The sequence below is a fragment of the Motacilla alba genome, chromosome 5 (assembly GCF_015832195.1).
Source record: "Motacilla alba alba isolate MOTALB_02 chromosome 5, Motacilla_alba_V1.0_pri, whole genome shotgun sequence".
NCBI lineage: Eukaryota > Metazoa > Chordata > Aves > Passeriformes > Motacillidae > Motacilla > Motacilla alba.
The window spans coordinates 32,255,221-32,279,767 of record NC_052020.1 but is presented as its reverse complement, the minus strand read 5'-3'; the positions used below and the strand labels follow the sequence as shown (position 1 = coordinate 32,279,767).

The following is a 24,547-nucleotide window of genomic DNA, read 5'->3' as shown; positions in this document are numbered from 1 at the left end:
GAAGTCCTCTGCCAGGTGTTTTGCTCTCTCTCCCTGGCCTTACTTTCCCCCAATACGTTACATGTCCTCGTCGTTTTTCCCATAGTTTTTTGTTTTGTTTTTTTTTTTTTACTTTCTTCTCAGAAGGAAACTTTGTTTATAAAATAGACAGACTTGGAAACCAACTTTAAGGCAAAAATCAGGAGCAGCTGCCTCACACAGATACCATGGAAACATCTAAGAACAAAGCGAGTACACAGTAACTACTTCCTGAGAACATTCCTCCAGCATCCAACCATTTGCAGCTCTCAGTCTCCTTAAGCCAAATGTAAATTTAAGTTTTTTTCCACCTTTTATTTTTCTTATATATTTCATCCAGCTGCTTATTTGATTTATGCAAACTTCCACCATCTACATAATCTTACAATACAGATGTCCACAACTTAATTACAGATGGCCTGATGTTTATTTGATATAGTAAAACTGGAAAGGCAGTTTGATTGATGGAAAAATGTATTTTATGGACTTTCTTCTAGGAACCTCTCTTTTTTTTTTTCCGCACTGGATTTTTGAATTTTGCATTTGAAAACTTCTGTATTAACTAATTTAGGCAAAGAGTGATTTATACTTTGCACACAGAACTTCTCATCTGTGTTTTGCACTTCACCATGCAAAATGCTTCCCTGCAGCATTTCACATCTGAGGGCTGTTACTTTCCTATGAGGTAACATGGTATTAGCTCCTCTTGGTTTCAGTGAACCTTCCTGTTAGGAAGTAATCTCCTTTTTTTAAAATTGATTTTGGAATCTACAAAACCTTGGTCCAGTAGGAGAGACTACAAAATATATCCAATGTGTACATAATACGTACAGGAGATGTTTGCAGTTTGGTCCATAGACTGGTAACTTTGTATTGTAGTTCTAACCTGTTGTTCTCTGCTTGGTAGACTAAAGTGTCATTTGACTTATTAAAAAAAAAAAAAGAAAAATCAACATATACTAGTGGATAAGTAATATGAACAGAGATAGAAGTTATAGATAGAAGCACTAAGATATTTTAAAACATCTTCACTGAAAATTATCCCACAACAAAGACAGAAAAATGTTGATTGTTTGTTGTTTGTTTTTTTTAAAGAAGCACTATTGATTGTTTCTAAAGAAGCAGTAGTAATGGTAGTGAAAGACTATTTATTATTTTCTTTTAAATCTATTTCTAAAGAAAAAGCCGTAATTATCATCTTTGGAAAGATAGGGGCAAATTACCTTTTCTATGTTCCAAGAAAATTATATCCTTATGGGCCTTTAAAGTGGATATCAGATTGAAAGAACACTATCTTCTCTCCCAAACAGACATATCTCTGACTACGCCTTCTGACAGAGCTAAAGAAAATAAAGTATCTTTACATTCAATAATACTCCTCATTAAAAGAATGCACTTTTTTTCAATTTCACGTATTATTTTTTGGTCTCAGCTTGAGGAATAGAATCTGTAATTTGTCTTAGGTTCACTGCATTTCCTTTTACTGTGGAGTAATTAATGAGTTTCAAACACTTATATTTAGGCCATAGCATCAGAAACAGCTATTCCTAGGAGGGCTTCTGGTTCCAAACAAAACTCACTAAAATTCATGGGAGATCAACAGATAGAGGATTCTTCGAGCATTTTACATCAGAAACCTTAATGACTGACCCTGCCGACATACCCATGCTATTTGCTCTTCATTGAAGTTCTAAATTTTGTACTCTTGCACTAAACTGTAAAGTTCCTAGCTAAGATACTGGCAAAAACCTCAAAATGTGATCCTAAAGCTTTCAAGAGAGAAAGCAAGGGAGCAGAATCTAAAATTTATAAAAATAAGAAATTCAGTTCTTAAGCCTGAAACCTCAGGGCTAGGATACCACTAACCTGTATGTAGCTCATGAATGCAATTTAATAAAGATCCATGGGGGTACTTATATTTCTTGGTCACCTGCATGGTCGATTCTCTTCATAACCGCTAGTCTTTTTATGTTGTTTTTAGGACAATATCTTTGAAATTGTCATAGTTACTAAAAACACCCAGCACAGAAACTAACATTTTCAGTATATTTACTGATATTTAAATGGTATTTAATAACATTGCTTGCCTAAGTTTGAGTCTAAACAAACTTTGAAGGAAATCCAAGCACAAACTAGGATGGTTTTCTAAAATTCAGCAGGAGCCTTTACCCTGTGCATATAAAAGGCTGCGTACCCTGTCCGCATCCGCAGCTCTACTACTACAGCTTTTGTTTTCCCTTTGAGCAGCAAGAAACAGCCATTTCAGCGTGGCTTGCAAAACGGGCCTTAAAATTTACAAACTGAAGGCGTTACACAGCAGGACTGGCGGCCGGCGGGCCAGCGCAGGCGCCGCGGCACACGAGAGAGAGCCAGCACCTCGGTCCCCTCTGCCCGCTACGGGGCCGGGGGCGGGCCGCCCGGCAGCTCTTCCGCCCGCGCAGGCACCATGGCGGCCGGCAGAAGCGATTTGCGGGGCACCAAACAGGGCGCATCGCCAGGCGTGAGACGGCCGGCGCCCCGCTCCGCCAGACGTGCCCGGCGCCCGGGGCGGCCGTGCCGGCCACGAGCCGCGTACCCCCGCCCGCCGGAGCGGCTGCGCAGAGCCGGGCGGCGCGGGATGGCCGCTCGCACCGCCCCCTCGCACCGCCCCGGACGGGACGCGGGGCGGAGCTGCGGGAAGCGGCAGCCGCGGTGGCTCGTGGCTGCCTGGGCGCCGGGCTGGTGGCAACGGGCGCCCCGGGTTTGCCGCGGTTCTCCGCCCCGCCATCGCCGGCCTTGTGCCTCTCGCCGCCCGGCGTGACCCGCGCCTCTCCTGCCGCCTCCGCGCAGCCATAGCGGTGCAAGGCATGAAGCTGAGCAAAGCCCAGTACGATGAGATAGCCCAGTTCCTGGGGCACGTGCAGCCCACCCGGCAGAGTCTGAGGAAGCTGAAGGAGAAGTTTCCTAGGTAAGTGCATCCCGCCTTCCGGCGCGGGGCTCCGGCGGCTCGGCCCCGGCGGCGGCCTGCGGGCTCGCTGCGGCCGGGCGCGGGGCCGCGGGGGCGGCTGCGCCAGCTCCACCCGGTGCCCCAGTTCAGGCCCCACACGGTACAAAATCACCAGCACACGCACACAGTCATCGACGGCAAGCGACTGCTCGCTGAAGCTGCCGCTGGGAGCAGGATACTGCTCCACCCTCCGTGACCTGAGAAGTTGGCACAAAGTAAAGAACACTTCCCCCGACACACGTCCAAGTGAAAGCTCTTGGGGCCCTTCATGAGCCTCTTAGACACCAAGCAGGTCTTCTAAAGTGAATAAAGCCTTATGGTGCAGGACGAGCCTCTGTGGCTGAAGCCAAGTATGAAATACATCCTGCAATGCCATTGCCCCTGTTTCTTAGGGATAAGGGACTTTATGGATCCATAATTCTCTGCTTGCTGCTGCATTCCAGTTGAAACTTGGAAAGGGATCATCTTTTTACCTACGGCCATTCATGTGTTTCTTTGCCTGAGCTATTCAGAATGCTCAAAGACCAAATGACCATGGCCTAGGATGGAAAGGTATCAATGACGGGATGTGCTCCATGCACCAATCTTCATTGCTGAAATTTACTTCCTACCAACTACAACAGAGTTCTAAGGAATGTTGCAAGGTTTTTCACTTTCCTTTCACATTTGGGGGAAGGACTGCTATTGCTGAATTGGAGAGGAAAGCAAATTGGGTTCTGTGGGCAGAAGAGTGATGCTGTTTCTAAAATAACAAGAAATAACACAGAAGAATGTAGGGGGCTAGATACTGTATCTAGTTTGGTGAGAGAGAGAAATTAACAAAACAGAAAATCATTCAGATGCTTCCTGCATGAACCTTGCTAGTCTTAACCACAAGTGTGGCGGAAGAAACTGACGCTGTGTGTAACGTTCAGTAAGTGGATGAAGAGCCAACATTAACTTAGGCTTTTAAACTGTCCAGTGAAATCCTTTCCTTTTCAGGAAAGTGTGAGAGAATTGCCCTGTTAGAGAAGAAGTGATAATAAAGTATTGTGATTGGTTCAGGGAATGCATTGAGTTGCATTTTGGGAAAGCAGCTCACTTGCACAATACTTCTGCAACTTGGAAAAGCACTTACCATAACAACGGGTGTCTCAGGAGCTTAGACTTGGTCTATCACTTCAGTGCTAATGAAATTAGGAGAGAGTGTTTGTGGGTATTTGTGTGTGCGTGCATACATGCACATGCACATGTTCTCTTTTTCTACTCTCCTTGTAAAGTTGTCTTGAAAGAAGGTTAGAATTTGGGTTAGTTTTCCAGGTCAGTCACTATTTTTAGGAACCTGCTTCCAAGACGGATCCGTAGGCACATGAGTGTTTGTTAATCAAATTTTTCCAAAAAAGACTGGGCTTTTCTGATATATTTTACTTCTCAGTCCACTCACTTGGTGCTGCAAAAGATCCATTGAATCCTCTATTTCAGAACTTGATGACTCCTGAACAGCTATGTGCAACTAACAGTATAGGGTTATTTAGGAAAAGAATTCTGGGTTTTTTTCTAAAGGACCTGGCTCAAGTGTGATGAACACTGAAAAGCAAAGGTTAGCTGTAGTAGTTGCTTCCACATTGAAGTGGCTATACCCTTATCGTATTATTCACATTATGACATGAGAATGACATGTTCTGAATTTTTTTTGTAGATCTCTCCTGAATTTTGTTTGCCTATGCTAGGAGAAGGCTAAAACCTTCTATATGAGCCATGAATTGATAGCTTTTTAAAAAATGCCTGTCTTAAGTATATTTTGAGGAGCTCTGTACATCTTTCTGGAAGTGTGATATTTCTTTGTTGTCTCTTTGTTTATTTCTCATAGCAGGTCAGATGCAGAAGATAAACAATATGTTCCAAGGCCACTGCTTTCCTTAGCAGTAAGGAAGATGTCTTTAAATAGATGCATGTTAGGATGTCGAAAACAGGCATTCTCTATAACCCTTATGTTGTAAAAGAGGCCAGCTGCAAGCTTCAGAGATCTGTAAACTTGTATGCCATCTTAAGGGGGAGGCTTTTTCAGTTTGATAACTGTGGAGTAAGTAAGTTTTTCTTATAATCTGGCAATTTTGTCGTTCTCTTTCAGGACAGGGGTCTGACTGGACTTTCTGGCTGGATTTTTTTTATTTTTCTTTATGAAAGCCAGAATCAACTAAAGTCCCCCACCCACTTCAACTTTTTAATTCAGTATTTTAAAAGAAATATTCCAGAATCTGTCATGGTACCTGCAGTATGATGAAGGTGTCCATACCCAGTTTCTCATTATTATATAGTTACAGTTGCTGATTCAAACTGGAAAGTAGTAACATCCATAATAGCTGCTTTCACCTTGCACTTTCAATCTTTCCCTGGGAAGGATTGGTATTCCACTGGTAATGTAATACATAAATTGACAGTTTTCAAATATTTCTGGTTCCCACTGCCTCATAGATCTTGTGGGTCTTTGGATTTCTGCATTAATCTGCTCAGTTTTTTTCTAATACTGTCTTATCTCTTGGTTCTTCTCTCAGCTGTTGTATTTCCTGAAGCCTTGCATTTTATGCTCCTAATTTGTATAAAATCTCTTTCATGCTGTGTGAAAGGGCCTACTCTTGTTCTGCAGTTTCTCCCTAAGAATAAATTGTAATTTCTGTAAACAATTGCCACAACGTAATGCACAGGTATAGTGGGTGGTAGCTTCCACCCTGACCTGTGAATCCAAAAAAAATTTAACAGGGTAGTTTGTGCTTAACTATGATTGAACTACTTCAGGAGGTGAGATTATTACTTCAAATTAGTATTGTCATGTGACTTATTAATGTCAAAAAGTCAAAATTAAACTGCTTCTCATACTGTTTGTAAGTATTTTAATACAAGCATTGGGAATTCTTATATTTTACAACCCTGTAACTTTCCATACAACATGGATTTGGTCTACTTTGCTTAAAATCCAGTTATTTTGCAAAAACTTGGATATCCAATTGCTGTTCTTTTTCTGTTAATGCTGTGCTTTGTATTTCATGCCTGGCAATTACCAATGTATTATTCATTTCTTTATTCTTAAGGTATTTGTTACATCCTTAGCAGTTGTCTCCTAACATGTTCCCATTTAACAGCAGGGTATTTGGATGACCTGAGGATTATCAAAATGTGATTTTGAGCACTAAGCACAATAAATCTCTGCCAATATTGGATCACTGATCCGTAGTTCCTTTGATCTTTTCCACACATACGCCACTGGACTGATAATTCTGTATATTCAGTGTTGTGCTTTTCTGTTGAAGTATACTACATTTTCTGCTTAGTTTCTCACCTGAATTTTTCTATTTGTTAATACTTTGTGGTTTTCTTTGTTATTTTTGTATTATATTCTTCAGCTTTCCCTTTAGCTATGGACTCATGTTCTTCTGAGATACTGTTCTTCTCAATGAGAGCCAATGTCTAAATTGAATGAGCCATTTTAGGACTAGTTTTAGGCCATTGCAGGAAATGTTCTGAGAAAGTTAAAATCCTTTTTTCAGTGCATGTTTCTCTCTTAAATGGTAGTTAAGAGCTGCCTACGAGTAGAATCTTCTAGAAATCTTCTAGATACAAATCACCTTAGAACTACCTATTTATAGTGACAAGATGTAAGTTAGATTTTTAAAATTCTATCTTTTTTCAAAGACTATTTTAGCTTGTTCTGAAAAGTCCAACTTCTGAGAGTTAAATTCATACCCAAACTGATACTCTAGTACTTCAGTTTACTGTTTTAGTTGTTTCAGTTCTTCTGTATATAGCAGAATACATTGTTTCTCTCAGAAACCTTTTCTAAAGCTTCTTATAGGTGGAACATAATTGACGTATGAGTAGAACGTTCTCAAATATATACCTTGTACATGTTTTCCCATTCTTCTTTGTATCCAAGTTTGATTGAATATTATAGTCTTCTTGACCAAATCTTTGTCTTGATTTAAGACAATTTAAAGGGGAACGCTCTTAAATGAGTTCTTCTTTGTTTTACCAATCCCTTTCCATCAATAAGGAGAAACAAAATGCAAGTAGATGTAAGTGAAAAAAATAACTGTTTACTTACAAGTGAGACTGCAAAAGGTAAAAATAACAGTAAATAACCACTAGATGGAAAATTGCTAAATCTCACAAACTCCCCCAGAACAAAGAGAGACCCAAAATAGCAAAAATACCCTTTCCAAGATGGTGCCTGCCGTGAGTGACCACTGTACAGAGAGAAGAGGAAGATGGTGGTAGACCCTGTCCCCGAGATGGCGCCTTTGCAGGCGATCGCATGGCCTTGGAGAGAAAGGGAAGGGATGGCAGCAAACTCAGGGGAAGGCAGGAGCTTATGGAGCATTTCTAGAGGCACATGAGCAGTGCTGGTACCTGTGGGGTCAGCATCACTGCCCACCAGACTTTGACAATGCTGGTGCTGATCTCTCCGAACTGTGGGTGTGCTGTGGGGAAGAATCCAGTCTGTCAGCCCTGGCACGAGGTGACCGGGCCCCAGCAACCAGCTGGCTTTGCAAAGTTCCCTCCAAAACAGTTTTTGATTGTGAAATGCAGTTTTTCCGAGTGGCAACTATTGCAGGCCCAGGAAAAAACTGCAAACAACCTCCCGAAGTAACCCCTCCAAAGAGGAGCATCCACTTTCAGCACATGCTGCCAGCAGTGAGTTTGTTCCCCACTTCCCAACTCCAACTTAAAAAGGGACTGCAGCAATGCCCCCTCTGCCCTGTGGTTCCAGTTCTGGATGCATTGGATCTTAAAAGAGGCCATAACAATTTTTGTACGTGGTTAGATATGGAATATAATAACATTTTGAGTTACCCATGACAATCTTTCTCTGGCCTCTACCAAACTTTCTAAGGATGTAGGCTTTGGTGACCCAGTTCATTATTTGTCTTGGGTTTTTTTTAAATGTGAGGGTTTTTTTTCTGGCATGGTTCTGTTCTGAGTGCTTGAGTTTCTTACACCAGGTTGTGTTTGAATTGGTGATTCCAGAAACTTTCTAGCCTTGAGCATCTTTTAGTGATTCCAAAACCCATGCTTTTCAAGTTCTTGCACTGATCTGTTCTGAAACATGTTTCAGTCCATTTGAGGAGGGTTATATTTTCCCACAGCACAATTTCTGTAATCTGTATTGTATCTCTTCCTTTTTTCAAGTTGTTAAACAAACTTGGTGCCTCTAGCCTGGCTTTCCTTCAGGTACCTTCACTTGCATTTCTTTAAAAGAAGCATTAATTTCTGAGACTATGTAAGTGAAAACTGTGTTATAGAGATTTTCAAAGTACTAGTGTTTCGAAGTATCAGCTGACTTTTATCAGCAGCTGTGTGCAGTTCATCACTTCTGTGCATCTATTCAAAAAAGTACTGTTCTCTTTGTGTCCCTTGTGTGAAAACTTACTTCCATGTAATCAAGAGGATCTTTTTTCACAGCAGAAAGGTAAGGGAACCTGGCCTTAATGTAAGAGAAGTAGTTTTAAATTTTTTTCTTCCTTTTTTTCCCAGTAAACAAGAGGAAAATGTGATGCAGAGCTTGATATTGATATACTTGAGTATGGCTATTTGGTTTTAATGTGTGTAATTTCATATTTGATGATCAGAATGTACACACTTGGTTCTAACAGCTTATCAAGGGATGCGCATTCCTCTACATTGATGACCTCTACTCTTCATTACTTAGTATCACTTCAGTTTTCCACACATTTTCGGTAACAGTGTTGCTCTTTCTCCAAATTATTGATGGCTTCATTAAATGACACCCACCTTGGAAAGCATCTCAGCAAGATTTTCATTTTTAAAAAAGTGTATCTGCACAGTAATGTGTTACAATGTAAGTTGGAAAAAATAATCTGCTTATTATTTGCTCAGTTTTATCACTTTCTCTGTGGTGATTCATATTGAAACAAAGGCCCTAAAGAAGCTTAAATGGTATGAATGTTATTTCTTTTACCAGCAGCTTAAGACTGAGGAAGCATTTTTTTTCCTCTTTTCCAGTGTCATTTTTGCCTCTGGTTTTATTTTTTAGGGTTGGGGGTGGATAGGCCTCTCTTTTTCCTCTTGAAGCCAATTTTATTTACAAGGCAATATATTGCTTCTTTGTGAATAATTTTATTCTGCTTTTGTGCAGTTGCTTAGATTGTCAAGCAGTACTGATGAGCCCATGATGGTTGTGGTGAGAAACAGGAGGAATTTTTTTTTTCTTTTTTCTTTCCAGTTCTGTCTTCTGGTGTCTGGAGCCTGCAAGTCGAGTCGAAGGGGAAGGAGAATTCTTCATGCTTTGCTCTAGTGCTCTTTGGAGCTGCTGTTACCTGGGAAGGCAGACTGGCAGTGAGGCTTGTGAGCAGAGGGCAGATAGCTGCCTCTGTGGCTCGTAGAGTTCGAGGCACTGAACTCAGGCACAGAATTATTAAACAGATTGTATTTATGAGCAGGCATCCGACTGCTGCATCCTACTTCACTTGCACTCTCTTCTGCCTCGAGAGGTTCTTGTCATAGCAAACCCAACATTATTCTTGTAACTTCTGCTCTCCCTGCTCTTCTGAATAGTTGGTTAATTATTTTGAAAAGAAGAAGAACTAGGCTATTTTTCATTACTCTGCAAAAACTGATCTAGCAAATCTCATTTAAAAAGTTACCTTTGTGCCTGTGAGTGATAGAAACTTATTCTGGAAAAAAAAAAAGTTAAAAGGCACATTTTAAACTCTTTTCTCTATATTCTCAATACTTAACAATGGCATAAATTCATGCTCTGCCTATATAAACAATCCCATCAAGTGCTTTGTACCTCTGTACCATATTTAAATGTTTTGGAGGATTTAATGAGAGGATCGATGAAATAGTAGAATTTTAAAAGTATTATAATTTCTTCTTTTTTATTAGACTTCAGAATAAAGAAGGTTTGACACGGAGTTTGTTTTTGTCTACCCTATGTAGAATAAACCTTATATTATTTAAAATTTGTTATGTACTTGAAGCTGCAGTAAACCTCACAGGTAAGCAGATAGATAATAAGAGATGAGAAAAGGTCTTGGGTCATTAATTGAAAAGAGAATTAGCAATGTTCAAGTTTCAAGAAGTGACCCACAATAAAATGTAGCATATTTTACATAATCCTAAAATGAAATAAAAATTAACCATGCAAAGTAATTATGAGAATAACTGATAATACTCCCTTTGGAAAGATGTTCTTGTTATTTGAACCCTTGGTAGAAAATCTACTATATCACAGCTTTGATAGGCCGAACCAGTTGGCGGTTTCTCTTTTCACTTAAATATCAGTGAACAAGCGTTAAAGAAGTTCTAACTTGTTGGATTTGATATGACTTGCTAACAAATTGTTTGCTAGTGTTATGACCCAAAATAAGAAGGATACCAGTCCTCTCCTGTAATATGAAATATTGTGTGAAAGAAATCAACAATATCAGTGTATAACTCAGAAAAACTTTATCTCCTTTATTATTCATTAAATGAAACAGAAGATACTGACTTAAAAGTTAGATATTGATAGCAGTGGGCAGTTTCAGAGTAGAATGGAAAACTGAGTTTTGCTCACATTTGTGGCTTTCCCAACACCAACAGACAGGATTTAGGCAGAAAACTTCCACTGACACATGTAAATAATAGATTTTCAGGACATGGGTGCTTTCTTTAGTTTGGAGAGATAGAAGGGGGTTTTTTTGAGTTGTTTGCATGTTACCTATTAATAGAAAAGTAGGTGTAATATATGTGTGTGTCAGCATGAAAGTTAATATTGAAGAAAGTCCATTGTAGTTTTCTGTCACATTTTTTATAGGTGTAACCATCTTCCTTACATGCACTCCCACATATGTTGTCCATCCTAGCAAAATGCAAACCTATGTTAAACGTTGGTCTTGAAATTTTGTTTGAAATACACAAGGAAAATTAAAGTTTTATTTTCTGAATTCTTGAGTACTGATAAATCTCTTCCTTCTCTCTTAATGTTTTCCCCTTCCAGTTTGTGAAGTGTTACCATATGGGAGTACAGTTTTTTTCATAAAAAAAAAATTACACAGAACGGGACTTATTACACTTGTGAAATTAATTTTGGCTGAGTAAAGGGAAACACTTTTTGGCCTTGAGGAATTTATACAAACCACTTAGAAGCCAATCCTATATCCTTTGAAGATTTGATGGTGAAATACAATGATTGGAGGAGGTCTTTTAAAGCAGATGTGGAAATTAGTTCCCTGTAATTTGAAAATGCATTCTGAATCTGTTGGAGCAGTGTGTTAAGTGCTCTTGTTTAATTCAGAAGAAAAATAAAAAGAGAAAAAGAGAGAAAAAAAGAACCAGAAAAAATGCAGAGAAAGGAGAAAACAACAGGAAGAAAAGAGAAAAATATAGACAAGAAGGAAAAGAGAAAAAAAATGCAAGAGAAAGGGAAATTAAATGGAGAAAAAAGAGAGAAAACAGAAAAAGCAGAAAAGGATTTTAAAATGGAAAGGAAAAGAAAAAAAAGAAAATCCCTTCATATGTCAAAGCTGGGAGAGTTGTCTTGGTCACCATGTATACTACTGTGTTGATTTGTGAGGTTTAATTTGGTTGTACTTTCTGATGCTTCTTAAATTCCATGGATGTGATAATCACCAGTCGGACAGGAATGTAAGTCTTGTGATACAGTCTTTTTCTATATATTTTGTTCTAAAGTAAGCTTGATGTCATCAGACAGACCAACAGATGTCTGTAGATTTAAGGGCAAGATTATGGTGGTTGTTCAGGGAGGATGAAGTGGAAGTTTTAACGCTGACCATATGTGCTTTTTAATTGACTTATGGATTTTAGGATACCATTGTATTCATGTTGCTTGTATTTAAGGAATATTGTGGTAGAAATGGTAATTCTTGATTGTATTTTAGAAAGAGTTCCATAATGTATCATTCTTCTGAAGCCTGAAAACAAGTCTAGGCTTGAGTTTTATGAGCGTAGGCGATTTGCTACATCAGAATGGAAAATATTTTATTCATGCATTGTTTTTTGGACAGTCATATTCTAGGCTATATTACAATGGCACGATAAATTGCTGAATACACTGTCTGCTGAATATGACCTCACCATGAAAAATTTGATGCATTAGAGTAGGAAAGGTTGGAATATATCAACCTTAGCTGACAAGGGACTTTGAATTTTGACCTAACACAGATGACCTTTGTGTGCAATAAAAGTGAGTTTAATCTCCAGGTCAAGGTTGAGGTGAACGGTAGGGCAATGTGGATTGGTTTGTACTGGCTATGTCTGGATCACACCTAGCAAGCAAAAAAATCCTAGGTCTTTGCACTTCAGAGTAACCAAATGCTTGTTTACCTAAACTCATATCTGTTATACCACATTTAAAAACTTGTGGTACTGTAGACAGCCAACTCCTCAGCAGCTGTGGACTATTTCATTTGAAGCTCAGTGTTTCAGAATAAGAGGCGTGAGGTATGTATATTCTGCTCCTATAGATCACTGAATAGGTAAATAAAATTACTCTAGCGCGTAGAAGAAAGATTCTGTTTACGATACTTCCTTGCTATGAAAAGGGTGAAATCTAGAAGCTTTGTTTGTTTGACAGCTCGCCTGTCTTTTGAACATCGGAAGTTTATTCCTCAGTGTCTTAATGCTTTTAAGAGGAATGTAATTAAGAGAGTTCTGATATGTTTCACTAGGCAAATACAAAGAAAACAGGTCCTTTTGAGCCCTCCTTTGCTGTAAAAGGTATTTTATCAGAAAAGCTAAGTTACAAAATGGGGATTGGGGATTGTCTAGGTTACATAATAAAGACATATAGATGAATTTAAATAAAATATTGTCGCATTTTTAGTAGTCACAAACAAAATCCATCTTTTTAACTGCCTCGTTCTATGAGTGCTATTTCAGTAATGTACCAAAGGTACATATGCTGAATACTTTACACATTGAAGAGTGGTGGCAGTGGTGCTGTTGGAAGGAGAGAATTCTCTTTAAATCAGCTAGGGAAAAAAAAAGTTTGAGACTAATGGAAAGAACCTCTATTCCTTTAATAGAGCCTGCAAAATATATTCTCCAGGACTGATCAGCTCTGAAGGCTCTAGAGGTTTGATGATTGGAATGGCAGGAAATCACGCTTTCAGGACATAACGAATTGACTAGGCCATCCATCATTTGTTAGCATGCGCTGAAACACTGGGTTTGTGTGCAGAGGTCTGTGATTTAGTAAATACTTGGGAGATGAATAGAGCTTACACACAAGGGAAGATATTGCTGTCCTTCAGCAGCCTTAGACACAGATCCCTGCTGAGAAGGCCGTCTGACAGCAGCTCATCAGTAACTGGCCTGTCACACTCAGTGATGCCCACCAGCCATCCCTGGTATATTAAATGCATTTTTAATATCTGCTTCAGTAGATTTAATGAAGAAAATTTAGTTTCCATACTCTGATCACTGCTTTCTCAAGTGTTTTAAAGCATTGAGCAAAGCACTTCCAAGAAAGGAACTGTGCTGATAACAAGAGGAGTTCATTGACAATCAGAATGAAAGGGGTGTTATTATCCAAATAGTTTTCTTAAATCAAAACAAAAATGTTTGGAAAAAGCAGTAATGATCTTAGATACAATTGACCCTCCCACAGAGGGACCTTATGCAGCAGGCTGTGCAGCACCAGAGATGCAGGGCTGGGAAAGGTGTTTGCACAGTGGTTCTGTTTAGTGTGGCAGAGCTTGCCAAAAGGCAAAATTGCATTTCTTAGGCTCTCGTATCATTCTGTCTGGCTTTCAGGGTCCAGAGAGAAGGGTGGCTGTGAATAACGGAAATGGAATAGATCAAGTTTTTGATTGCTAGCATAGATTTTGTTTTGATTTTGGCGTTTTGGCAAGCGATGCTTTTGGTGAAAATAATTGTAGCATTACATGGTATTATATAAACTGATGTAAGAAACAAATAATAAGACACAATGGAAAATAAAACTGCTGTTTCTATAACTTGGCAGACTCATTGAGAGTTATTCAATATTGATATTCTGTGTGTAAGGATTGTACAGAATTATTTTTTAACTTCATGGCAAATGATAAGAACTTTTGCTGTCCATACATGTAGACAAACTTCATAGTTATTTGATTTTCCTTCCAACTTGAAGGGAAAACTTCTGTTCACATAAAAGCAAATAAGTTGATTTTGATTTTGTAATGAGATTCAATGCTTATGGTAGTTACTTCAAGACAGCAAGACAAACAACTTGATTTTGTTGCAAACATCTATTTGAAACATTGACTTGTTGAGCTTTTTCTCTCTCAGGAATCCATTCTGTGTTCACAGAAGAGAAAGCAAGTCCTGAATGAGACCTATAAATTTGATTCTGGTATGTGTCAAAACAGTAATGTATTAAATGCATATTATTATAAAAATTTAAGAAGTGTCCTAAATGCTTGCATTTTTATAACACACAACATATTAAATAATATGTTTTCTTGTTAGCATCTGTTTGCTGTCATTGATAGCAGGACCTATGATTTATTACTTAAATTAATGATTGCAACCATTTTGGTGCTGATAAATGCCCCTTATGGCTTATCGCATCACTTTAAAAAACAGCATATATGCTTCTAGGAATTTTTAAACTGTTCATTCCTTTAAGTTCCTGGTGAATGTAAAATCTCTATTTTCAGTGTGAAAGTTTCAGAAGCTTGAATTACACTCTCAACTGAGTGAAATACCGCTGAGGATTAATTTCTGTAAGAAAATGCAATACAGGAACTGATCCTAATAAAATTGTCTTCTAAGACAAGCCTGATAGAGTATTGTCACCAAGAAAAACCAACAGCACTGATAGAGGAATGGACAGATAATACCCTGCATTCTTCTGATGAGGCGATGGTTAAAAGCTTTGTTCATGTTTTTGTTTGACTAAATGGTACCATACAAGTAGATTTCAAACTCCCATAGGTGTGCTCTGCTATTAGTTTTTCAGCTTGTATCTCATGAAGTCCTTGTTGTCCATGGACTTCAAATGGAGAATTCAAAGTAAATTAACTTCTTGTCAAAAGGCTTAAATTTGCCAAACAGGGACCTGTGCTTGTCATGAGAAAAACATTATGATTTGTGAACAACTTAGGATAGAAACTTCTGTTTGTAAGCAACTAAAGCATATTTTTACATATCTTATGTTTTATTTGGGTACAATCTTTTTTAAAAATTCTTGTGTCCATAACATTTTGAGTAATGATAGTGATTTGAGTAGAAGATACTATCCCTTCCATTGCACACACCAGGATATCCAGTTGCCTGATTGATAGTGACAGTCTCATTGCTTTGTATCAGAGAATTGTTGAACTTCACTATCTTGCTTTATCCTTTTCATCTGAATAGAATGTTAAGTGTTGCTGTCTATCCAAATGTGGAGAAAGGCTTCAGATCAGGATGTAGTGGTGAAGAGGACTTTATTGTTTGGGTGATTGTCCTCTATTTGCATGTCTGTATTTATGCCTTCAAAGTCTTGGAAGCCGTTGATGGTCTAGTTTCTCATATACCTCCACAAACTTCAACATGGAATAAAAATGTCCTAAGGTAGCACACCTTCTTCTTTCACTGAAAGCAAAATGTTACCAAATATTCCTTTGAACAAGACACATCTGATTGCAAAAGTATTCTCTTTAGGCAATGCAGCCTGTCTAAAACAGTTACAAAGGCAACATAGAAACTGTGACCAGGATCGAGGTAATTCTTGCTCCTGTGACTGAATTACTATGGAGGGTCTTCTGGAGTTCCCTGTTGCTAACTGAGGACACAGACAACAATAAAGGCATCACTATCTCTGTTTCTATTTGTGGTTGGCTGGGAAATGACAGAACTTCTTATTAGTCTTCTGTTGATGCTGTTGTACCATCCAGTCCTTTACTGCACCTCTTCTGTGGAATGCAGATGCTCATTTGGAGACTACAACTTGTGGAGAGTAGAGTAGACAGAGAGTGAGTGCATGTTTCTATGTATGAAATGGCTGGTGAACATCAGCCATTTAGGGCATTAATATAAAATGCATGTTGTAAATACAGCTCTCCTTCAGTTTTCAACCCAACTGAGCTATATGTCCTCCTAGACAAGTGCATTTTCTTGGGGTACACAAAATACAAAAAGAGAAAAAAAAAACTTGAAAGCTAGATCTCTGGTTATTACAGAGCCTAAAAAGGAAGATCTGCTTTGACCAGTTGGCAGGTACTCCAGTAAACCAAGCAAGTTCCAATCCAAATGGAGTTCAATAACCTTATTGCAATGAGTGATCTAACACACTCATTGGAATATGTTTTCCTTTATCCTGTTGTTAGGAACAGGAGAATATAATTGTTGACCAAAAAGAGTAAGTTCAGCTACATTTTTTATCTCATTTGTATTGTGTTCCTTTGATATCAGTGGTCTGAGAAAGAAAGGAAAATGGTCCTTTATGGAATAAATGTATAGTTTCAGTCTAAATATTTTTCTACCCATATCTGTCTGCTTGATATGTCGTCTAAGTGCTGAGCATTTTTTTCCAAACAAATTCCATTGGTTGCCCAACAGCTATTATTCACAAGCTTCCTGCTTACACTTTTTGTTTTAATTTGCTATTTAGACACAGACCTTGACAGTAACAGATGGTCATTCTTACACATTGTTATTTTTTTGTGGTTTCAAGGTTCCTGGATAGAGAATTTTGTCTATTTATCTGCAATAGATGCCTGTCATTCTAACATTTTAAATCACAGTAATTTGAAGATAATATTCAAATGTTTCAGCTACTGTGTAGAAATTAATATATTTTTATGTCGATAGATTTAGGGAGGTCAGCATGGATCACATATTACTTGTTTGTGTTAGTTTGTTTTGTAATTCTAAGCTCTTTAGTTTCTTTTTTCAAGGATCTCTCTCTCTCAGTGGAACTTTGCATTAGTGGATCAGGATGTTTACTGAAATAACCAGTTGAAATTATTAAAATATGCAGTGGAAAGCAGCATGCTTAATTTAATGTGCCTCTGAATATTAAATGCAAGTAAAATGTTATATAGACATGAAGCCAATTGTTATATTATAGTATATGAAGCAATAGCTGCGTAAACCCTAACCTCGTAATTTTGCAAGTTCTACTTTATCATGTAGCTGTAAAAGGCAATCAAAATAAATCATGGAAGATGAAGAAATATTTTCTAGGACTTTCTGTATGCTTTCAGAAGTGGCGCTTGATCCATGAAATTTTAGTAAGCATATTAAATAATACAATATGATGTGCGATGTGTCAGGGCTGATAAATTATTTTGTATAGGACATTTATACAACATATGGTGAGCTGCTATGTGAACAGCTTAATGACTAAATTATGTTAATCTTTCTTGCCATATTTACTTTTCATTTAAGAAAAGGCATTTTTAAATTTTTATTTTACTTTTTTATCATGTGTAGATATAAGAAAGGTGTAGGTCATCTCTGAGAAGCCGTGACAGTGATCCAAGGTTCCTCAGCTGTGCAGTGTACATAACACAGATGTTGGGAGAGTCATCTGTCAGCTATGCCTCTCCTATGGAGTTAAAGTTCTAGGGGGAAAAGAATTCGACACAGTGCTGTCACTGTTACATTTTCACAATAGAAGAGCATGCAAATAGTCAACCTCCTGCTTAGCAGTAGTGCCCTGTCTAATGTCTGTGCTGGTTAGAATAAAAAAATACTGGGTGCATCTAGGGCTCATAGATCTGACAAAGGTCATGCTATGCTGGGCATTTGAATTGGAAATTGTCTGGACTTAGATTTTATAAAGCTCCCAGTGTTGTCGGGGAAAATTTCAGCAGGGTTTTGTCCCTAGAGAGGCCTCTTAGGCCCTTTTCTGTCCTATGAATGAATTTAGATGTGAGGGTTTCTCTTGCCTTAAAACTGTTAAGTTCATTTTGCATACATCCCTAGAGAGAAAAACTGGCAGATGCTTTTGTCTTGGAAGTGTTTAAAAGAAAACTGCAGAACAGGAACAAGGGAGAGAAGGGGCCCTGCGTGGAGTCCCAGAACATTTTGGAAATGGCCAATATGCAGTTTTCATCAGTACTAAGGCGGGGCGCAATATGGTGCCTGTAGCTCACTAGGGAATATGAATGTTGATTAAGCATACTCCCAGGCTTTGAAATCCTGAAAGCAGTGTCAGAATAATGGATGTTGAGCAAATGTCAAGCATTTGTTAATTTCGCTGTTATTTGGAGTTTATCTACCATGATCAATCAAATAAACTAGTGCTTCTCTGTTGTGGCATGTGTCATTGATATGGTGATTAGGTGGATAGAGAGGCCTTCTGCCTTTTTTTTTCTTTTTTTTTTTTTTTTGTTAATCCAGGTAACAGATTACATATGAACAGCCATAACTTTAGGTTAAATATTTCTTTGCAGTTGGTTTAGTGGAAAGAGTTGCGTTAACGAAATACTTTGGGGGTACAGAGAGACAAAAATATTTGCATATCTGCTGTGACTGCTATGATAAAAATTACATTTATGCCATTTTTTCCTCTTTTGGCCTTAAAATATTACTGTCATGAGGAAGGAGAAATTGCTTCTAAATAAAAGTTGATAGAGGGATCTTTTACTTGTTCTTACAAAGATAAGTTTGAAAACAAAGTACTGATTTATGGCTTAGCTCCCTTCTTCACTCTAAATATTTTGGTTTCTAAAAACTAGAAACTTGATCTCAACATCCTCTTACTGATACCCTTCATTTAAAAGTAGAGATCTCTTTTATAAGAATGTATGCTCTCTTATAAGATATATCATGTATATATGTAAGTTGTTAGTTACTCACTAACGTGGAGACCTGTAAACATTCCAGTTGAGAATATTTTGTTCTCTTTCTCAATTTTCACTGTTTTCTGAAGTCCTAATTCTGTTAGGTTGCCACTCTTAGAAATTAGGTAACATATACAGACCTGATATTTAAATGTGAAGAACAGCTTAAGATTAATCTGAAAGAGAAGGCGGCTCTGTGGCTTTTGCTGCTTTACTGTAATATATTAAAACTTCAAAATATGAGAGGATAGGGTTGGTTGCATGTTTTGTGTGAGGCATTTTTGAAAGCTGCCTGAAGGATATTATCAGTCAAATTTCAATGAATTCCGGTGAAGTTTATTTAACACCCTTCTCGTTTATTTAACACCCTTCTCATTTATTTTTTAACTGTAGTACTTACGGACTTAATAAGACAGTAATGTATATTTTTATTATGTTTCTGATAAGTCACAAAAATTTAAGAAGTGTCAGTGAATCATGCCATACTACTTGATGCATGCTGAGGTCATCTTCAACTTATTTTAGCTAATATTTGTTCTTCCTTGGCTTCCACATTTATTTATCAAAGCCTCCAGGCTCATTCTACCAAAACCAGTGAAATTTTGGTGCTTAGTGAAGGTGATGCTGTATAGTCAATCTTATTGACTGTTTATATCAGATATGACTGTTCCATTAGTGTTCCATTAAATTCTGTTTCATGGTGTTAGAGTTCTGGAAAGCCAGTATTTCCTGCAGTGGCACTGTGGGAAACAAAACTTATAGCCATTGTATGTATTTTCAGGGCAATATAAGGAACACCAGAAAACTCCTCTAGAGATGGGAGGAAGGGAAAGAAAAAGGAAAAGCCTGTTGATAGGAGTGGAAAGGAGTAGAGAAGTTTTAGGATACACTAATGTAATGTTGTGATCAGCTCTTGTGATGTTCCCTTCATATTGCCTTTCAGTTTTGGGCAGACAGCTTTTTTAAAAAGAGAATGCTGGAAGAGCATTAGTAAAAAGAGATAGCTGGATTTCCTTCTTGTGCATTTCTGCAGTCTTTCCAAGGGGAAGTAAGTAGTGGCATTAAATGACGTTATTCCCTCTGTGGCATAATAAGCTATATCCCCAGGGCTGAAAGTAGGCTTTGTAAATATCTGCATGCATGGTACAACAACTTAGATGTGTAAGACAAAATACAGTACTGTTGGGTAGGTAGATGTTCTGGTTTAAGGCAAATTTGGGAGGCAATTTTCAAAGAGGACCCTTTAGTAAGCAGATTCAAGTGGCCCCTCCCCCAACTGGTTGAGGAAAAGACAAGAATTATTGTCTTTTTTTTCCTTTTTTTTTTTTGTTCAATAATTACAAACAGCTTAAAATTGTATTTTTTTTAATTATAGAGCCCTATGTAGGGCTCTAAAATCTCAAGGGAACTAGCTATAAATGGATTCATTGGATTCATCTCTTGCCTTGAGTCTGCATCATAACCAAAATGGGAATTTACTAAAAACTATCACTTCTATATAATGTATGTTTGATTCTTGAAATTTTATCCTGAATATATTTTAGATTATGTCCCGAGTGGGAAACATCAATAAGATCCTAACTTGTTTAAGGAATTAACAGTTTTGATTGGATAACTGGAAGCTTTTTTGACTTGAGATGTTCACTTTTTACCCTGGAGAAACCTATGCAACAGTGTGTGTGCTTGACATGTGATGCATGCAAATGCTAAATACAGTAGCAGCATGAGGCAAGTGTCATTAACAGTAATTTATGTGATGAAAGCCACCTGGCTGTCTTTGTAATTAATTGCTTCTAAATAGTAAATTTTAAATGTAGTTTATAGTTTTCTAAATCTGATTATATATTTTTAGGAGTAAATTGTTTATGGGTGTTTAGGGATTTATTTAGTGCTGAACTATGCTTTTTGCATGCCGGCTAATTTTTTATGCAAAATGAACAAGATAATTAGCTCTGAATTACCATTCATTCATAAAAATAATTTTCTAAACTTAAACTCCTAACTTGTACAGGGCAATATAGTTTTGTTGAAGAAAAAAAAAAAGCTATAAAATAGAATTATTTTTCCCTTTGTCCACAGTAAGTAAATTTGAGATTGAAGTCTGGAAAACTTACCTTACCTTCCGATCTATTTCTTTTCCTGGGCATAAGAGGAAGTAGCACAATAGGCTAATCCAAACAAAATGAGGGGGTGAACACAAAATAAATATTTCAAAAATTGCTTTCTGGTAGTAGTCTACTGAGTATATTTTCAATGTGTGGACTTTGGCCCTAGCAGTAGGGCAGATAAGAAAGTAGAAGGATAAAACCCTGGTTTAAATTTTATCTTCTCCGCCTTAACTGCTTGTCGAGGTCCTTTGCTGTTGCACCCTAGGAACATCCTACTTTGCACAACCAACATCAGATAAGGAACTACTTTAGTGTATTTTTGTCTAATGATTCAATATTTAGATTTTGCTACTAAGATGAAGATGTCAAAGTTGCAAACATGTTTTCGGTACAGTCTTAACTGAAGGAAATTGAAGTAAAGTGTGGATGATGTACACTTGAGTGCTAATGTTCACAGATGTTTTGCCTTTTTCCTCAGTCTCTGGTATGCTGCTGTATGCCTCTGCTTTGGGATGTTCACTGATTCTTTCCTAGATATGAAGAAACTTTTCTTCTTGCTAAGTAACTTGTTAAGCTTTAACTAAGTAGTTGAAATGAAAGACATAGCAAATTATCTACTTTTGCTAGTCTCAAGCATTGGGTTTGTTTTGGTTTTTTTTTAATTTTCTCAAAAAAATTAATGGTAGCATTAAAAGCAGAATTCTTGAGAATACTAGAAAATAGGGATGTGGTGGACAAGTACTGAGATTATCAAGGTGTATGTGGAGACAAACCCTGTTTGACTCCTGTCAGTTTCTTTTGTCAGTGGATTCCCTGACTAGATACTTGAAGCTGGGTTCTGCTGTCTCTAAGGTGAGGACATTCAATAGTCATTGAAGCCTGATGTCAGAATATTTGAGAGTTTTAATTTCACATTTTAGCACTGACAATGTATTTCTTAAGCCCTATTGTGAATATATATTGTTCTGTATTATATATTCAGATTTATTATATATTATATATATTCAAATATATATTGTTCTGAAAGTATTTTTCAGTTTGAACCTTACAAATAGTAAGTGACCTTACAAAATAGTTTTATATTTTAATGGAAGAGACTTGAAACATGAATGAAATAATATTTACTTATGGAGGTCTCTCTGTGGTTTTGGCATTGGAATAGGTTCCAAACATTCATGCAACAAGCATTATTTAATTCCAGAAAGTAATTGTATCAGAACAATATCTTAGGCGAATTACTGTCCATTTTCACTACTTGCTTACTAAGATTATGAAACTGAAAAAGTAGTTTCTTTTTATATGAACCTGCTACTCTTCCATTGCTGTGATTGCTGGTTTTTTTAAACATGTTATTTATTTATCCACTCTTAAAGCATGATGCTGTTTTTCTCAATCATATATATATGTGAATGGAAAACCAGCATTTTTGTTAATCTCTTTCCAGGTAGAGATTGAGCATAAATACTTTGCAATCATTTGAATATGGAATATTTTAGTTACACTTACATTATTGCTATTGGAAATCAGATTTTTGTGGTGTGGGTGAAAGAAGATGTAATTTATCTCTGCAAAGAGCATTATTTTGGGATCGTTGCCTGTATTGGTTATTTGTACTTACCTCTGCAATTTATTTTTCTCACATCTGATACAGCTTGTTCATAGTCTGCAGTTGTTTTAAAATATATTGGTTGTTACAAGAGACACCAAAAAAATAAGGTGTCTACAGGAAGAATTGGTGCTCTGTTCTTAAAGGAACTTCTAAGTCTTCCTAAATGAAAAATCAAACAGTATCTAATACTGGCAATTTTCCTCTGTCTGCTGCTAGAACTTATTGGCCAACTTGGTCAGACATTATTAAAGTTCAAGTGGCCCAGTGGGAAAAGTAATGGCCTTACGCTACTATGAATTTTAAATGCTGCCATTTCTATGTATTGCACCATCATCTGTTCTTGCACATCACTAAATTGAATAGAAGTTGTGGGACCAACCAGTGTCAAGGTCATAGAAGTGATGACTCTTCTCAAGTAGCCTTCGCTGGGCTTTGTCATACAGTTATAACCCTGGCTGTAGGCAGCAAAGTTGTATGCATATGCCTGAATTTAACCTTTTTATTATCATTGGATAGGGAAGCCTGCAATGCAGGATATCTTTCTCCTCAAAATCTTTACATTCTATTTTATTTTTGATCCTGCCAAAGGTTTGAAATTGACTTTGAGGCAAAGGCAATTTTTAGGGATCTATTTAGGTCTTTTGAGTTGAGCTGTTGTGCAGCTTACTGGATATCAGAGAACTTTAAAATTGATTAATGCTATTGTTCTTCAGATGAGCTTGAATTTCATCTTGATTTTAAATGTAATTGTACTAAGTCTGAGATAAGCATATCATCACGTACTTCTTGTCATGCATGTATGTATATCTACACACACACAGCATAACAACAACAACAACATAATAATAATATATTGTAATGGGAGTCAACTGTATTGGCTTGATAGTTTCCAAAGGAGTAGCTACTAATAATGCCTCATTGTATGGAAAGCTTCTTATGCAGAAATAATAAAACTGGTTTTGTATTCCAGACTTGAACTGGTGTAGCTGGAAAGCTGGGAAATTAGAAGCTGGCCACTTTATAGAAGTTAGCATTTTGTAACTAAATACTTAGATACTTCTGTGTTACTTACTAACTCTAATTCAAACTCAGTTATTGATTTAAAAATATACATTCATACTCATGTATATAGACAAGTATATTGATTTAACTTAAATTGGTAATTCACGGACTTCTGATAAATCATCGGTAGATTTGTGAATGATAAAAGTACAAATGTGTACAGAGACAATACTCTGTTTTTTGAGAATTTTTGTTCAAAGAAGTGACCACAATCATACTAAACTGTAAGAAGGATTGTTGTACTAGAGGCTACAGTGAAGAAAGATTAAAGCTGTAACTATTGTAGAGGTCAGTGTGCCTCCTTTGTTCCATGCTCTTCAGACATATAAGCCTAACAAGCTCTGGCTAGGCCATTGGTATTCCTGAGCCTTCCTGGAAACTCTTGTGGAATTACTCAGACTGCTAAGAAACCTTTTTGTTGTCTGTACAATCCTGACACATGGAAGAAATTGTGAGAATCCACAAGTTGTCACCTCCTCTCAGGTGGGAAGTTGACCATCAGACTGGCATTGGGTCATTTACAGGTGTAACTGTGGTGCTTGCTGCCCATGTCCTGCAGTTCTTGGAACCCACTGAGGCTGTATGCCTCTGTGCATGTTAGGCATTTGAAACAATACTGCTAAATCTATTTGAAATCCATTACTGACAGTTTTTACAAATTAGGGTGGACTGGTTAGCATGTGATAAGCAGTATAAACATTGCTTCCTTTAGGAGTCCCTGTTCCAAATCACTTGCAGTATGGAAGATGAGAATTTGGCTGCTTGGATTTCTTTCATGTATTTAATAATGTAACAAGAAAAATATGTTTTAGACACATGCTCTGAAACTTCAGGATAGATGTGAGGAGAATTCCCCTTTCACCACTAGTCTTGTAAATGTTTTGGATTTATATCTCTTTCCTCACTTAGATTTTAAATCTGGCATGGCAGCACCACACAGTTCTAGCCCTATTACTTTTATTTTAATGCTCAATATTGTACCAGTAAAAGTAGTTTTAAACTTACT

At 37.4% G+C, this 24,547-nt stretch overlaps 1 protein-coding gene across 4 annotated transcripts in view; it reads left to right on the top strand.

Annotated features, from left to right (window-relative positions):
• The first annotated feature begins 2,679 nt into the window (after window positions 1–2,679).
• The window catches only part of CDIN1 (CDAN1 interacting nuclease 1), a 124,015-nt gene continuing 102,147 nt past the window's right edge, over window positions 2,680–24,547 (top strand). The window contains exons 1-2 of one of the 4 annotated variants that reach the window (XM_038136828.1): window positions 2,680–2,965; window positions 14,276–14,339. Coding sequence is in view for 1 of the 4 variants with exons in the window: in XM_038136826.1 (XP_037992754.1) it covers window positions 2,865–2,965 (101 nt within the window). In the remaining 3 variants the exon portion in view is untranslated. Of the gene's footprint in view, window positions 2,966–4,856; window positions 5,067–14,275; window positions 14,340–24,547 lie in introns of all 4 variants that reach the window. The other 3 variants (XM_038136830.1, XM_038136826.1, XM_038136829.1) reach the window with 3 other exon arrangements.